The sequence below is a fragment of the Macaca thibetana genome, chromosome 20, assembly GCF_024542745.1.
Source record: "Macaca thibetana thibetana isolate TM-01 chromosome 20, ASM2454274v1, whole genome shotgun sequence".
Classification (NCBI taxonomy): Eukaryota; Metazoa; Chordata; class Mammalia; order Primates; family Cercopithecidae; genus Macaca; species Macaca thibetana.
In genome coordinates this window covers 52383432-52401392 of record NC_065597.1, presented here as the reverse complement: position 1 = coordinate 52401392, position 17961 = coordinate 52383432, and the positions used below count along the sequence as shown (strand labels likewise).

General features: G+C 44.6%; 1 protein-coding gene across 1 annotated transcript in view; it reads right to left on the bottom strand.

Moving 5' to 3' along the window:
* The window catches only part of ARHGAP17 (Rho GTPase activating protein 17), a 177795-nt gene that overhangs the window by 46725 nt on the left and 113109 nt on the right, over positions 1 to 17961 (bottom strand). The window contains exons 3-7 of the mRNA XM_050773405.1: positions 12284 to 12323; positions 10488 to 10592; positions 3707 to 3780; positions 1853 to 1964; positions 1537 to 1614 (exon numbers count right to left, since the gene is read on the bottom strand). Of these exons, the coding sequence (XP_050629362.1) occupies positions 1537 to 1614; positions 1853 to 1964; positions 3707 to 3780; positions 10488 to 10592; positions 12284 to 12323 (409 nt within the window). The remainder of the gene's footprint in view (positions 1 to 1536; positions 1615 to 1852; positions 1965 to 3706; positions 3781 to 10487; positions 10593 to 12283; positions 12324 to 17961) is intronic.

Below are 17961 nucleotides of genomic sequence, written 5' to 3'. Positions count from 1 at the left end.
ACATACGATGAAAGTAGCTCGATCCCCGGCATGTGGCAAGTGTCAGGTAAGTCACTTGATAATTGCACTAGCAGAGTCTTCACCACGTGTGAATTCCTAAATAAACCTTTTCTCATCTCAGCATTTCTTAAGTCAGAACTCATCTTCACAACTGACTTGTACATTTAATAAACTGGTGTTTACTTTCTCCAAATCACCTGATATTAAATCAGTGACGTATCTAATACTCAACCACTTCTTCGAAACAAGGAAATGCAGCCCTTTTATTACAGCCATAAATCTGTAATAGAAGCATCAGACACAGAAGAACTCAATAAATGATAGCTCTATCACCACACATCTGTCAAACAGAAATAATCATATCTGCTTCACAGGACTGCAATGAGGATGAAAAGAGCTGACAAAGCTGGGGTCAGCCAAGCCACTTGCTTTTGTAAATAAAGTTTTATTGGAACACAGCCATACCCATTCATGTATGCCTTGCTCATAGCTGCCCTTATGCTACAACAGCAGAGTTAAGCAGTTACAACAGGGAGCAACTGGGTTGCAGCACCAGAAAGATTTACTATCCAGCCCTTTACAGAAGAGGTTTGTCAAACCTTGTGATAAAGCAGGAAACAGGACTGAGGCTGGTGGTGCCAGTTTCCCTATTCCCAACTGTCACATGCCTGAGAAGAAAGCCATGGAAGTGAGTGACAGAAACTCCACTGAAGGCCAGGTACCAAGGCTCATGGCTGTAATCCCAGCGCTTTGGGAGGCCAAGGTGGGAGGATCACTTGAGGCCAGAAGTTCAAGACCAGCCTGGGCAACACAGCTAGACACTACCCCACAAAAAATTTTAAAAAGTAGCTGGGCGCTGTGGCATGTGCCTGTAGTCCCAGCTACTTGGGATGTCGTGGAGGAGGATCACTTGAACCTGGGAGTTTGAGGCGGCAGTAAGCTATGATCGCACCAGTCTGGTGCAACAGAGCGAGACCTTGTCTCAAAAAAAAAAGGAAAGAAAAAAGCCAAAAAACTCCATCAAGGACAGGGCAGAGGGAGCAGTCCTGCCCTGAATCATGACAGACTCCTTCGCTGACATCAGTCCCCACATCAACAGCGTTGATTTGGCTACACTGGTTTACATGAGTTCCTGCCATGTGAGCGCCTCCTTTCTTGGTACTGAAGGTATTACAGGTACACAGGGTTTGTGACACAGCAGGACCCTCATGAGCTGTTAGGGCCACAGATGTGTTTATTCCTACACTCTTAAGAGTTGGGCCCTCAGAACTGCCACCGTTCCCTCTGCCGTTAAATATACTCACGTCATTTTCCTTAGATGATTTCCTTTCACTGCTGGCTCACTAAGAACAGGATGTTCTAACGACAACCCCACTGCCACGCTTGGGAGAACGAGGCCTACAGGGAGTGCTGGCAGGCTGGCACCCAGTCTGGGGGTCAAATGCACGAATTGGTGACCACTTCTATTGTGGTCTTCCTTTCCCCGGTGGTGGGAATGGGACACGATGCTGCACTGCTGGCTCAAGCCGTGTGTTACCTGGCTCTGACGGAATCCCAGTCTAACACCAATTTTGCAAGCTGTTTCCTCTGTTTCTGGATGTTGGGAATCTCCACCTAAAAGGAAGAACACACCAAATGGGATGCACTTCAGGGCTTTTAGGTTAACCATTTTAAAGGACAGTATTTACAAACGTTTTTTCTCTAAAGCAAAGGATTTTGTACCTTCGATTGACTCCCCTTATTTCCAAAAAGAAGTGTACGTTAAAGCCAGCAACGACTGTTAAAATTTTAACATTCACTGTCCAGCCCACACCACTCTTGGCTCTTCCGTGCTGCACGGTGAAGCACCCACCTCGGCTATGCCGTACAGAGGGTCCACGATCTCCTTCTCCACAAAGACTTCGTGCTGGGAGAGCTCGAGAGCCAGCTGATTCTCAGCATCTCCACACGTCTCCAGCATCTTCCTTTAAAAACAAGACACCCCAACAAAGAGCATGTGCTCATGAAATCAGGCACTGGATTACTGTGTGGATGCAGTGCTGCTTGCCATGTGACAGGAACGCATTAGGGTGCTACCTAACACAGCCTTTAAAATATTATAAATTTAGGGTGTTGCCTAAAACATGAGTCCACAGATATGTGCTTTAAAATAAAAATGACCGTCTCAGGCATGCACTTTGTGTGTGGGGGTGGCAGAGGGATGTGTGAACAGTGAGATAACAAATTACTCAAGAATTAGATTCTCAAGTCAGGTGAAAACCAAGTGTTCACAAAATACTCTGAAAATCGTTTAAATTAGACATTAAGGTCATTACATGTTATCTTATGTCTCTGAGGCCGGCCTTGGCCAGGCTCCCTTTCTGCTATGCAGATGAGCTAGCCGGCTAATACTTAAGGGCCCTGTTACATGAATATCACGTTTCCTTGTAGTGTTCTTGCGAACATGCAGCTGATATCATACAAAGTACATGTGCAGTGATATAACTCCACAGTCTCTATCCCTCCCTCCCTCTCCCTTCCTTCCCGTCTTCCCCTGCAAGCTCTCTGTGGGATTCTTTTGACACCAGAAATGCACGTGGCACTGGTGTGGGGTGGCCATGGTGTCGTAGTCAGGAACATGCTCTCTGGTGCCAAGCTGGCCAAGTCTGAATACAGGTTTTGCTCTTCTCCCACTGTGTAGTCTCAGGCAATTTCCCTGCCCTCTCTGTCAGTATCCTTATCTGTAAAATGGGAGTGATGTTGTGTGTTAACATGGTTCTAAGTGCTGATATGACCTACCTCCTAGGTTGTTTTGAGGATTAGATGAGCTATTACTTGGAAAACACTTATAACCATGCTAGCACGCAGTATCACTCTGGTGTGATGAGGATGGCCATAGAATGAGGAAGCACCAACAGGAAAAACTTCCAGGCTCGAGGGAAGGAGGATGCTGGCAGGTGGGCACAGGCCATGCTCCTCCCAGGGCCCCCAAACATGGCAGCAGACAGGAGAAAGAAATGGTGAAGAGTGGGAGGAAACTACTCTCCGAAGGACGGCGAGAGAACTGCAGACGCTGAGAAATAGACTGAAAAGTCTGAAGGCCTCATCCCGCTGGGAAGCAGGGCCTACTTCACAGCCAGAGAGACCAGACAGGGCTAGAGGATACCAGCCTCACGGCAGGAGCAGACAGAAGGAAGGGTATACCTTCCCTCCTACAATAAAAACTGCTTTGTTCTTACTTACATTTTTAAATTATTTAAAGAATACATGCCAATTGTAAAAAAAAAAAATTCAATAATTCAGAATATACACTCTTTTTAGATAACTACCATGGATGTTTTGGTGACCACGTGTAAAGGATGTGACTCTAAGAACTGAAAGGGTCTGGTCAGAGTTTCTAAATCTGAGCTAACACCTGGAACACAGAAGGGACCAGGTTCTTTCTGTCCAAGATTAGGAGAATAGGCATTGATCCTATCAGTTGCTTTTTTGTTAATGGCCCTTTCTGCCATCCAACTCCAGCCTGACACCTACTAAAAGAAAGATTCTCCAGCAACCCGGCGGCCTTGACCCCACTTTCCCCCAAGGAGTCTGAGCCGGTCTCCTAGCAGATGAGCCATGCCATCAATGCTCACAGTTCCTCTCACAGGTCCTACACATACCACCTGGCTCAGCCACTTCCACCAACCCACATGGCGCTTGGCACTCTGAAGGCAGCAACTCTTACCCCAGGAGAGAGTCTTCCAGCTGAGTTGATGCTTCTTGCATATTCTGAGCGAGAGCTGTCAGAGGCAGTTTTTTCTGGAAGACAGAAGACAGTGTGTGTTTTTTCTCATTATTATTTGATACCCATTCTCAATGATCTTTTTCAGAACATCATTCATTAATTTCTCCTTCCAGGCAAATTACACAGGTGGGAGACAGCCTGTCTGAGTTCAGGTTCTGGTCTCACAGGTATTAGTTGTATGATGATCTCTCTGTTTCAGTTTGACTACAGAAAATGTATCAAGTACCTAACACATTGTAAGTATTCAGTAAACATTAGCTGTTATTATTATTGCTGTTGCTGTTCTTCTGCTTATTATTTTTGTTTGCTTTTTTGAGACAGGGTCTCAGTCTGTCGCCCAGGCTACAATGTGGTGGCAAGATCCTCCACCTTCCAGGTTCAAGCAACTCTCCTGCCTTAGCCACCGAAGTAGGTGGGATTACAGGCCTGCGTCACCATGCCCAGCTAATTTTTGTATTTTGGGTAGAAATGGGGTATCCTGACCAGGCTGATCTCGAACTCCTGAGCTCAAGAGATCTGCGTGCCTCAGCTTCCCAAAGTGTTGGGATTACAGGCATGAACCACCACACCCAGCCTGTTTCTATTATTATTAATGAATCAAAGCACACTATGTTTAAGGCACTAGGGACATGAGAGAGAAATAGACCTTGCTTTCTAAATGGTTATCCTGATAGGTAAATGCAATAAAGTGCTCAATTTCAAAAGCTTTGGCTACAACACTCATTCTTAAACTGGCTTTTTTTTTCTTTTTTTTTTTTTGAGGCAGTCTTGCTCTGTCACCCAGGATACAGCGTAGTGGGGCAATCTCGGCTCGTTGCAACCTCTGCCTCCCAGGTTCAAGTGATTCTCGTGCCTCAGCCTCCCATGCTGTGATTATAGGCGTGTGCCACCACATCCAACTCATTTTTGTACTTGTAGTAGAAACAGGGTTTTGCCATGTTGGCCAGGGTGGTCTCAAACTCTTCACCTCAAGTGATCTGCCCTCCTCGGCCTCCCAAAGTGCTGGGATCGCAGGCGTGAACCACCGCACCCATTCTAAACTGGCTCTTAATTTGGCTATCATTCTAAAATGTAGCTTTACTTAAATACTAAAAACTTCTAGCTAAATATCCAAACAGTTTTTGAATACAAAGCCACCCATTTTCCTACGAGAGATTTGTTTTTCAGCTGGCAATGACCACAGAATCACCTGATCTAATGTTCTAATCGTACAGTCAAGGAACCCGAAGCCGAAGGAGGTCAAGTGGTCTGGCCAGGCACCCCAGAGAGAGGCAGGAGTCAGACCTGAGTGCTGATGGCCCCAGCCTCTGTTCAGTGTCTTCCCTATGGGCCAATGGCTTATCTCAGAAGAGGCCTGGCAAGTACAAGCGGGCTGGTTATAACGTCATAATCTGCTAACAAGAAATGCTTTCAATTCTGCAGCAACCCAAGTAATTTCACCTGCCCAGTAGAAAGGACATTCATGTTAAAAACACAGGGTCCACTCCTGGTATGTCACCTGACTCTTCTGCCTCCAAAGGGCTCCATCTGATACAATCGCATATGTACTGGCTTGTACTGGACAGACTATCTCTGCAAGGCTATACAAGAAGCTACTAAGAGCAGTGGCTCTGGAGGAGGGAAGTGGGTGCCTGGGGAAATGGGCTGGGAGGCACCTTACTGTAAGTTCTTTTGTATATGCTGAATTTTGACCATATAAATGTAGAACCTATTTAAAACAGTAAACTGAAATTTAAAAATCAACAAAGGCATTTACCCATTTCCCCTCTCCCCAAATTATTGATTTTTTCATTTTAATTTTTTAGAGAGACAAGGTCTCACTATGTTGCTCAGGCTGGTCTCAAACTCCTGGTCTCAAGTAATCCTCCCACCTCGGCTTCCCACAAAATTATTTTCAAATAAATAAATAATGGGCTCCATCTGTGCTACAAGGAGACTATTCCCAGCTGCCCCAGCTCTGGACAAGGAAGATATGAGAATAATAGGGGATAACTCCTACCTTCTGGTTATGCTGCCTTTCTAAAGGAGGTTAAATACCTACTAAAGATCAATGCAATAATTAAGACAAATATACTGTGCAACTCTGGAACTTTAGGAGTCTGTGGGAAAAAAATAATAGAGAAGTCTATTTTGACAAGTATCACTCAAGATGGCAGCTGTAAATAGTTTTGTGGTTTCCCCAACCTGGCCCCAAAGCCACAACAATCTTGTTTCCTATGTACATAAACAAGGAAACTCTGCTTAACATATGGGTTCATTAATCAAGTATCAACACTGAACTCCTCCACAGGGAGGGCTCTGTGCTTCCTAGAGGTGAAGAGCTTTCTATCATCAGGGATGAATTAATTAATTAATTAATTAATTATTGAGACAGGGTCTGGCACTGTTGCCCAGGCTGGAGGCCAGTGATGCAATCTCAGCTCACTGCAACCTCCACTTCTGGGGCTCAAGCCATCCTCCCACCTCAGCCTCCTGAGTAGCTGGGACTACAGGCACGTGCCATCATGTATGGCTAATTTTTTATTTTTTAGAGAGATGGGGTTGTGCCATGTTGCATAGGCTGGTATTGAACTCCTGAGCTCAAGTTGTGCCTGCCTTGGCCTCCCAAAGTGCTGGGATTACAGGAGTGCAGCACCATGCCTGGCCAGGGATGAATTTTAAAAGCTCTAAAGACTGAATTTGTAAAGCGTATGCCAATCGCACAAAAATAAATAATTCTCTAATCTAATAATCTATCCTATCTGACCCATGAGCATTGTACCATGTCAATGGTGGCTGGACTGAGAAGGTCACCTGCCCCATGTCTCTCTCCTTCCATTCTTGCCTCTTCCCATGCAGGGAGCATGAGAGGTCTTTGGGAGGCTCCTCCTATGTCTTCTAGAGCCCTGGAGACTGCTACAATTTTCTCCATATCAGTCTTCTCTCACCATTGTTGTGGTAACTCCTCTTCCCAAGTGCAAAGTGTAGGCATCCTCAGAACCCTGTCTTTGGTACTTTTGACATTGGAAAAGGAAAGCTAAAGCATTAGGTTTCAGAAATGAGGACCAAGCACTTTTGCCCCAGGGGCCTGGAATATTCCCACCACCTGCCACTAATTTCCCTCCTTTATAGGGCAGACACCACCTCCTCCAGGAAGCCTCACCTGACTACCTCCCTTTTCCTTTGGTACCCATCCTGGGCCCCCCATAACACCCTGTGCATGTTTTATTGAGTATCTTGTTTTATAATGATCCATTTGTATGTATCTCCCCCACAAGACCATGAAAACTTACATTTCATTCATTTTATATCTGCAGCACTTGTACACAGTAGGTGATTGATAAATATTTGTTTCTACTGAATATATGTGACACTTGGACTGTGTCTCAAGGAAGACAACAGGAACTAGATAGAACTGTGAGGGACAGTGACATATTTGGGGACTGGTGAGTGTTATGTGGCTGACACAGAGTGTGAATGGGAGGAAGCAGGAGACAGTGAAGCTGATAAGGAGAAATGGAATCAGCTGAGAAAGGGCTTAAGCCATCTAAACAGCGTGGACTTTATCCCAGGCAATGGGAACCAGCCAGCGTCCCTCAGAAGAGGCACTTCTAGCATTAAGATACTTCTTGTGTGGAACTATTTCACCAAGCATTACAAAACATTTAGCATCTTGGCCAGGCGCGGAAGCTCACGCCTGTAATCCCAGCACTTTGGGAAGCTGAGGAGGGAGGATCACCTGAGGTCAGGAGTTGGAAACCAGCCTGGTTAACATGGTGAAATCCTGTCTCTACTAAAAATACAAAAATTAGCCAGGCTTGGTGGCGTGTACCTATAGTCCCAGCCACTTGGGAGGCTGAGGCAGGAGAATCATTTGAACTGGGTGGTGGAGGTTGCGGTGAGCCGGAATCGCGCCACTGCACTCCAGCCTGGGCGACAGAGCAAGATTCCGCCTCAAAAAACAAACAAAAAAACATTTAGCATCCTGGTTCACCCTCCAAACGTCAGTGGTGTCTGCCAGTCCCTCTGATGACCGAAACTGTCTCTACACATTTCCATATGCCCCCAGGGGTGTAATTCTGGTCCCTGTTAAGAACCACTAAGCCAAGATTCTTTTTTTTAGGCAGGAGGATGAGAAGATTGATTTGTATTTCAGGAAACTGACTCTGGTGATTGGGTTGAAGACAGACTGGAAAGGAAATTATAGACAGGAAATGTAGCTCAGGAGGTGACTACAACAGTCCAGGTGAGAGGGAGTCAGGTCTTACATTAAGGCCAAGGTGGTAGAGATGGAGTGGAGGTGAGCCATTTAAAATATTCACAGAGAGAAATCAAAGGACTTGCTAATCAGGCAGTTATGGGGTTTGGAGGATAAAATAAAAGCGAGGCCCAGCACAGTAGCTCATGCCTGTAATCCCAACACTTTGGGAGGCCAAGGCGGGAGAATTGTTTGAGCCTAGGAATTCAAGACCAGCCTGGGCAACAGATGAGACCTCATCTCTACTATGAAAAAAACAAAAAAACAAAAAAACAAACACAATTAGCCAGGCTTAGTGGCACGAGCCTGTAGTCCCAGCTACTTAAAGGTTGAGGTGGGAGGATGGCTTGAGCCCAGGAGGTTGATGTTGCAATGGGCCAGGATCATGCCACTACACTCCAGCATGGACAACAGAGTGAGACCTTGTCTTGAAAAAAATAAAAATAAAAAAATAAAAAATAACAGGGAATATAAGAAAGCCCCCCCGTTTCCAGCCTGCATAAAAGGGTGGATGGAATTCAGAGAGTCAACGCAGAAGGAAGAACTGATCATGCATGCTAGAATATAGACATCTAAGAGAGTAAGTTTTTTGCTTGGTTGAAAATGGCTTAGAAGTCACTGGCATAAACACATCAGTTAGAAGCCATAAGAACAGAGGAGGTGTCCCAGAGAATATGACTTGGAGAATAAGGAAGAGAAGCAGAGAACCTAAGGAAACAATGTGAAAAGGGTGAGTAGAGCAGAAGAAGGCAAGAGAAGGACAAGGAGCTGCAGGAAGCAGAACCAGTAGGCCGGGTCTGGTTCTGAGGGACGGAGCTTTGCGGCAAGTGTGGAAGCATAGGTGTATGCAAACTTCCATTCCTGTGACAGACATGATTGCAGAATCCTCACTGTTGTGCAAGAGTGGAATAACCCTGCTGCCACGGTGCCCCATAAAAGTCTGTAGGAAACATAAAAGGGTAACACAGATCATCTGCATACTATTAATAGTGTTCACTTTTGAGACACCTGGTGACAATATAGCAAATCATAGCCTCCCTGTGTGTCACCGAAACTGTCACTTCAATGTTGCATGGGCTCTAAGGTTTACTGCATGCTCATAAGCTGGGAACTTGTAAAAGCAAGGATGGAACTCCCTCATGAACAAAGGTTGCTGTGCTCCACTGGCTCTACCCAGGAAATGAATGCTCTGAACAAGTGGACCCTGAACAGACACTGGAGGGCTCTCCTAGAGTCCATCCCTCTTCCTCTCTATACTAGTATCCTGATTCTTCTCAGGGATCTACACTGGCCTTGATAAAGTCTATGAGCCGGAGGTAAGACCATAGCCCATGCTCTAGGCCTGGGCCCAACCACCTTAAACCAATCAGCACATCCCATCTCCTCACCCCTTATCCATGGTCACTAGGGTGGAACAGAACAGTCAAAAATGGTGAATGTAACTCCATACAAATCAATGCAATGGAAAGCGCTTTCAATCTGCCAAGAGTTTGGAAAAAGCAGCTTTCTCACTCCATCAAGAAAAACTACTGGGGCCAGGTATGGGTGGCTCATGCCTGTAATTCCAGCACTTTGGAAGGCCGAGGTCGGAGGACTGCTTGAGGCCAGGAGTTCTACATCAGCCTGGGTACCAAAGTGAGATCCCAATCTCTACGAAAAAGTTCAAAAAATTAGCCAGGCATGGTGGTGTGTACTGTAGTCTCAGCTGCTTGGGAGACTGAAGCGGGAGGATCTCTTGAGCCCAGGAGTTTGAGGCTGCAGTGAGCTATGACTGTACTACCGCACTAGAGCCTGGGTCATGGAGTGAGACCCCATCAGGAAAGAAAAGAGGAGAAGGCAAGGGAAAGGGGAAGGGAAGCAAAAATCCTAAAAGAAAAAAAAAAGAAAGAAAAAGAGGCAGGAGGGGAGAGGAGGGGAACTACTGGGAAAGAGGCTCGCCCACTGGCCACACTCAAGGAACAAGTAGCCATAGCAGCTGCCAGTAGCCAACTTGCCATTATGAGGGTGCCTGTCCAGGGACAAAGCAGACCTGAGGGCAGAGGAGAGAGGAGGAAGGAAACTGGGTTTTTCATCACACTACTGAAATGTTACATGAAGCCTGACCTCAAGTCCATCCCAACCTCTGGACTTTTCAGTTAGCAAACCAATACATTACTTCTACTTCAACGTCAATTTAAGACAGGCTTTCCGCTTTCTGTCAGCAGAAGATGCATAACCGACACAGCCATTCTCTTATCAATGACACATGATCGTGGAGCCTTCAAAAGCACCTGGAGAAGATTCCGTGTAAGGAGTGCTTCCAGCCCAGCGATGTCTTAAACACAAAAGAATGCTACGGTCATGCAGTCGTCACGAGCGTGCTTGGTGATAGAAGTCACCAAAGGCCAATCCACTGATGCCACTTAGGACAACCAACCAATCCCGGGGTTGAAAAGCCTCAGAGAGACGCAGGAACTCTGGGTCTGAGTCACATCTGATACTCACGTGTCTCTTCTCGGCATCGGTGCCATGCTGGCCCTGGAAACATGCCACCAAGCGCTTATGGGAATGGTGGCATACTGACCGCACCGTGTCCAGGCGTCGCTCAATCTGACAAGGCAGAGACAAAAGAGAACACATTCATCCTCTTCCTTTTGTGGTGTCTGCATGCTGGTAGGAAAAGCACGGCTGAATCTATGTGCAGGGAAAAGGGATGATCTTGGCTGCACCTTGCTGTCGCACTGAGTGGTGCCAGTCAGCTTACACACTACAGCACCAGAAAAGCACCAGGTCAGACCAGGCAGAGATGCGAATGAATGATCCAGGCCCAGACCCACTGACAAGTGGAAAAAAACACAGGGATGCCAAAGAGTTCTCTCCAGCTCATGGCAACAGAGCCTTCCACACAATGTACATCAGACAGAAGCAGCAAAATAAACGTTCCACAATTTAACTGCAAGATCTGTGTTTTCAAAATTTTTCCTTATTGGATTTGGGTGGGTGTGTGTGTGCGTGCGTGTGTGTGTGTGTGTGTGTGTGTGTATGTTTTAAATAAACCTCTAAAGCAGAATGGGCAGTCAGCTTAGGGAACCCACGCATCATAAGCAGCTTCCCAAAATACTATTGCTAGAATATGGCTGTTTATGGCCAAGAGAGCTGCTTTTTACAGGAAGGAATGCCAAAAATGTGTATTCTGATGACTCATGAAGAATGAGAGCAGGCCCTTTGGGAGGCTTTCTATTTTAAAGATAAATCAACAAATTCAAAACAGAACACATTTTGACCCCAAACCATTTTACGCACTGAGATGGCTTGTGCCTCTTTCTCAAAAGAGCAGCGTTTCTTCAGATCCAAGCCCATAGCCCAGGACTCAGGGCTGGCGGGCAAGGGGACATTTAGGAGCAGATTCCACATTACCTTCCCCAAATCTTGCAATGGCCAGATTTTCAAACATTAGAAAACTAATGCACATTCATTTGCCACCAGAGAAAAGCAAAATGAACAAAGCAAAAAATGAACAAAGTAATTCCGTAATTTAATTTTGATTCCAATTTCCACTAGAATGTAAACTCCACGAGGACAGAAGCCTTGATCTGTTTTGTTCACTGATTTCTCCCAGTGCCTTATCTTTCACAGAAACAGAAGGTGCTCATTTAATATCTGTTGAGAAGACCCATGTCTATTGAGTCCCTATGCAAGGTATTCAAGAAACAGCAAATAAATGCTGGTTCCGCCCCACTGGGACGCACAGCCCCCTGGGGAAATGCCACACAACTGCTCTAACAGAGATGGGAAAAAAGAGGCAGGAGAACACAGGGCAAATCAAGGGATGTTTCACGTCAGAAACAGTGTCTGTGGCTTGCACTGGTGGTAATAACAACAACAGATCACTAATACCTAGCACTTACCATATGCCAGGCTCCGTTCCCAGTGCTGTTCCTGCTTAACTCATTAAACCCTCCTAACAACCTGTGAGGTGGATACAGCCTTTCCCTCAGTTTAGAGAAGTGGAAACTGAGGCACAGGAAAGTTCAGTAAATCCCTGAAGCCACAAAGCTAACCAGGGGCAGACCTGAGACTCAAACCCAGGTAGCTGGGTTTCAGATCCCCTTTTCATCATCATGCAACCAAACTGATTTTCTTTCCTGCTCAAAATCACACTAAATAATTTTATTCTGCTTCTGGTTCAAAAAAAAAAAAAAAAAAAAAAAAAAAAAAAAAGCCCACAAGCCTCAATTCTCACACAGGAATTTTTTTCCATTCTTTAAACAGATCATTTAAAGGAGACTATATTTTGTTACCTGTAATAGATCTTCACTGAGGACTTCTGTTTTCTCAGCTCTGTGGGAAAAATTAAAAGTTCAGAGTTAGAAATCCAAAAGTGAAAGGCAACTCCTAAAATTCCATAATTATTAGCCTGGAGTTTAAAGCAAAACAGGCAGAAATGAATTTAGAAGGGTTGGCGGGGGCATTTTACCCATTTTTACATCAGACAGCAGTTTAAGCAAAACCAAAGAAAAATAACTAACCAACTTTGTGGGGAACAGCAGCCCAAAACAAGAACAAACGATCCTGAGTAGTGCTTCCCCAACTTGAGCAGGTACAGAATCACCAAGCGCAGGAGGCACTGACATAAAATGCCATTTCCCAGGTCCCTCTGGAGATTCTATTCTGATTCAACAGACCCTGCATTTTTAACAGCCAATCCTTGCTCAGAATTCCAGTGCAGGAGGTCTCTAGACAAGGCTTTGAGAAAACACTGTCCTACAGAAGCTTTAACTTCAGTTCACAATCAGAAACGTACGCAAAGATACAAGTCTAGACCATCACACACAGTAACAATTAGTTCCTCCTTCAAATTCCCTCTCTATCCTTACTTTTAAAAGAAACAAAGTATTTCCACAACTTTCTCTGTTATGCTTTGAACTACTACTAATTTCATCGACCATTCCATTAAACCAACACGGTGGCCAGCAATCAGAAGAGGCATTCCAAGCTGGTGGAGTCTCAATTGTCAGACCATAATAATTTTTATTTTTATGTTATTATTATTTTTTTTTGAGACAGTCTCACTCTGTTGCCCAGACTGGACTGCAGTGGTGTGATCTCGGCTCACTGCAACCTCCACCTCCCAGATTCAAGCGATTCTCGTGCCTCAGCCTCCCAAGTAGCTGGAGTTACAGGCGCATACCACTTTGCCCAGCTAATTTTTGTATTTTTAGAAGAGATGCGGTTTTGTCATGTTGGCCAGGCTGGTCCTGAACTCCTGACCTCAAGTAATCTGCCCGCCTTGGCTTCCCAAAGTGCTGGGATTACATGTGTCAACCACGGCGCCTGGCATGGAGGACATTTTTAAAAGAGAAAGAAAAAGTATGTTTCAGTTCTGAACAGTGAAGGGAGTCAGGGGAAGGCTCTCAATGAACCGGAAATTCAGAATGGGGGGTTGCATATCTTGGCCAGTAACCAATGCAAGAGAAGGAAAAGCTCTTTGAGCCAGAAAGTAAAGGAGACCCCTACAATGACCTTGAAACGCTGCTAAGCTCAGAGCAGTGCCAACTGTGGGCTAGGGAACGTAGTGCGCTGCTCCTCCAGTCTCCACTTAGGGCAACGGCATGTTAGTCAGAACAGGGCATTGCCACGGGGGATTCTAACATTTGTCATCATGGCACTGTCCCAGTTAACCTGGAGATGCCTATAGGGTGGCTGGCTCACTCACCAGTTTCTGCAGGAAACTGGAATTCTGGCCTGACTCAAATACCTCTCAGGGCCAGAGGATCAGGGCCTGGAGACAAAGTCAAGGCCCCAGCTTCCAGACGCAGTCAATTCTCAACTCTATGAAAAGGTTCCACCAGCAGCAGGCCAACATATGCCACCCTAGATCTTGCTTGGCATGCACAGTGCCAGACATTGCTGAAGAGCCAAACACGGGTAGTCATACCAGTTAGGGAAGGGAAGCAGGGCCCCAGCTGACCATGAGGTCAAAGAACCAGACTCAAAAAGAAACCTGACAGTCAGCCTAGCAAGAACACACCTGGCATGAGATTGTTAGAGCTTCACCATTAGACACCCCCATTCCTCTTGCCAATGCCTCATCCCTCCTTTAGCAGAATGCCACCAGGGATTGGGTAACTTTTGCCTTTCTTCCCTAGCCAAAACCCCCAAATCTGGACAGGGCCCTGTACATCTCTGACAGAATCCACCTCAACTCTAAAATGACTTCCTTCTGTAAGTACGAGTATACACAGAAAAGTCTCAAGGCCTACTAAAATTTTCACAAGTTCAAAAGAAGAGATTCGACCTGAGAATCAGAATAAATATGTCCTTTTTAAGAGCAGATTATTTTTTAAAAAATAACAGAAGAAGAGAAGAACTTGCTCTACAATCCCAGTGTGGGTTATAAGCAGATGTGGGAGAGTTAGTAATAGCTCAGGGGTATGCTAGAGCCAGCTCAGAACAACCAACCATGTGCATCTTTTCCCAACTTCTTGCTCAGTAACCTCACACTGGTACTTGAAATTAAAAACATAAACAACCACAAACAATTCAAATAGGAGCTTGGCAGTTATTAAACTGTTATGAACACAGTGCTGCAACAGCCACAAAGAAAATAAAGCAAACATAAAAACGAGGCAAGTATTAACTTCAGGAAAAACAAAAAGTCGACTAGAAACAGAAAGATAGTCATAGTACTAGTAGGCTCAGCTGCAAATAATTGATTAGACATAATATAAACATCAAATAGTAATATAATGAAAAATTATAACCGTATTGGAAGGATGGGGGAGCAGACGCAGAGGGAAAGGGCTGTAAACCCTCATATATCAGAATAGAAAGTCAACAGACAATACCTAATTTGATAACCCAAAGGACCATTTACATGTATTACTTGTAATTATGAATATGAATAAATGTCACAATAAACTGTTAATAATTCAAAGTAGTTGCTTCTGGAGTTGGGAAATCTCAGAGAGTAGGGAGTGAACCCACCATATTTTGTGATAAGCCTTTACTATATTATTTGACTTTTCAAACTACATGAATACAGTTTTGAGGTTTTTTAAAAATAGCATGTTATTTACATTTTTAAGTAGCATGTTTGATATGGCCAGGGGTGAAGCATGCCTAACTTAAAGAACTGGTCCAATGTCAAGCTCTACAAATGCACAACTGAAAACATACCTCAGAGTATCCAAAACGTAAAGAATATCAGTATATTTCCAGCCTTTTTTTTTCAAATTAACTGGACCCTCTGCTTTAGAGGTATTTTACGTGAAAAGGTCTGGAGGCTGAAAACTATATTGAATATATTATATGAAAATGTTAATGTACTGTTTACAAAGAAATTTCCCCTATGCTTCCTGTGTCTGTGGAGGCTATATATGTTACAATAATAAAATCAATTTTAGATCTGCAGGCTTAGTTGTTTTCTTTTAAAATCAATTGTAGAACTTTTACACTGTTGGTGGGATTGTAAACTAGTTCAACCATTATGGAAAACAGTATGGCGATTCCTCAAGGATCTAGAACTAGATGTACCATATGACCCAGCCATCCCATTACTGGGTATATACCCAAAGGATTATAAATTATGCTGCTATAAAGACACATGCACACGTATGTTTATTGCAGCACTATTCACAATAGCAAAGACTTGGAATCAACCCAAATGTCCATCAGTGACAGATTGGATTAAGAAAATGTGGCACATATACACCATGGAATACTATGCAGCCATCAAAAAGGATGAGTTTGTGTCCTTTGTAGGGACATGGATGCAGCTGGAAACCGTCATTCTTAGCAAACTATCACAAGAACAGAAAACCAAACACCGAATGTTCTCACTCATAGGTGGGAACTGAACAATGAGATCACTTGGACTCAGGAAGGGGAACATCACACACCGGGGCCTATCATGGGGAGGGGGGAGGGGGGAGAGATTGCATTGGGAGTTATACCTGATGTAAATGATGAGTTGATGGGTGCAGCACACCAACATGGCACAAGTATACATATGTAACAAACCTGCACGTTATGCACATGTACCCTACAACTTAAAGTATAATAATAATAAATAAATTAAAAAAAAAAAATCAATTGTAGAGGCTGGGGGGGGGGGGGCCGGTGTGGCTCACACCTATAATCCCAGCACCTTGGGAGGCCGAGGTGGGTGGATCACTTGAGGTCAGAAGTTCAAGACCAGCCTGGTCAACATGGCAAAACCTCATCTCTACTAAAAATACAAAAATTAGCCAGATGTGGTGCACACACTTGTAGTCCCAGCTGCCTGGGAGGCTGAGGCACGAGAATTGCTTAAACTTGGGAGGCGGAGGGTGCAGTGAGTTGAGATCGTGCCACTGCACTCCAGACTGGGCAACAGAGTGAGACTCCATCTCAAAAAAGAAAAAAAAAATTGTACAAAAAAAATCCAAAACCCAACTAGAGTTCCCTGAGATTATTAAAAGTGACCTATAATCGGGAAGAATTACTTTTAAGTGACAAATCATGACTATGGAGTATAATACACAAACTGGAATGGATCCCTTACACAAAGATTCTTTTGCTGGCCTGTGGGCTGTCCATCTTAATTTTCAGGACTTGGCACTGTCTCCATCTCTTCCAATAATGTGGTCCAAATGGCCTGATCTCCCTCATCACTGTGACTGGTCAAAGCCTCGGTGCTTCCTATCATGAACTGTTTTGCAGTGTTCACCTTTACCAGAGATATGAAAAGTCCAGCAATTATTCCACTATCGGCCAAGGTGCCCATTCAATAGGCATGTACATAAGCCACAGAAACGTGCTGGTTTTTACTGAGAAATGTTATCTTGGGTTGAGTTTTTGTAATTCATTAAAGCAAGGCAGGGGGCAAGAGACTGAATTCATCAAGACACCTACAGACAAAAAAAAAAAAACACAAACCAGTAGACAAAGTGATCCAATCATAAAAATAATACTTGATAAATCAAAATAAATAAATAAATATATATATATATAATTTTTTTTTTGAGACAGGGTCTCGTTCTGTCACCCAGGCTGGAGTGCAGTGGCACAATCTCAGGTCACTGCAATCTCTGCTTCCTGGGCTCTACTGATTCTCCCACCTCAGCCCACCAGGTAGCTGGGACTACAGGCATGAGCCACCACGCTCAGCTAATTTTTGTATTTTTAGTAGAGACAGGATTTCACCATGTTGGCCAGGCTGGTCTCAAATTCCTGAGCTCAAGCGATCTGACTGCCTCGGTCACCCAGAGTGCTGGGATTACAAGCATGAGCCACCGCGCCCAGCCAGATTTTTGGGTTTTTTTTTTTTTTTTTTTTTTTTTTTTGAGACAACGTTTTGCTCTTCCTCCCATGCTGAGTGCAGCGGCCTGATCACAGCCCACAGCAGCCTCGAACCCCTGGGCTCAAGCTATCCTCCCACCTCAGCCTTCCTAGCAGCTGGGACGAGAGATGTGCACCATCATGCCCAGGTAATTTTTTAAATATTTTTTATAGAGATGGATTCTTACTCCATTGCCCAGGCTGGTCTCAAACTCCTGAGCTCAAGCCATCCTCCCGCCTCCACCTCCCAAAGTGCTAGGCATCAGCCACTGCGCCCAACCAAGATTGTTTTGAATCAGACATTTTGCTCCATGTTCCTAAACTTTTTGTATATGGGTTTTTTCTGCTTTGTCAGAGCCTTCTTTGTGTCCAGTGTTCTGGGCTTGAAAACACCCTTGAATGTTTCCTGTCTGCAACTGGAAAAACAATACGAATCAGGAAGGAACTTCCCACTCGCCATTTTACTCTGGGGTTTGTTTTTTCCTATGAAGCTATTCTGCAATTTCACTAGTCACTCAAACAAGGCTTATACTAGGCAGGATTTTTAATTTGCTTTTTGGTAAAGCACAAATTTTCTCCTTGTAATTCTCAAAGCAACGGTGCTGCTCAGGCCTTGATAGGGTCACTTTCCCTTGACCTGGTATGGTAATGTCCAACC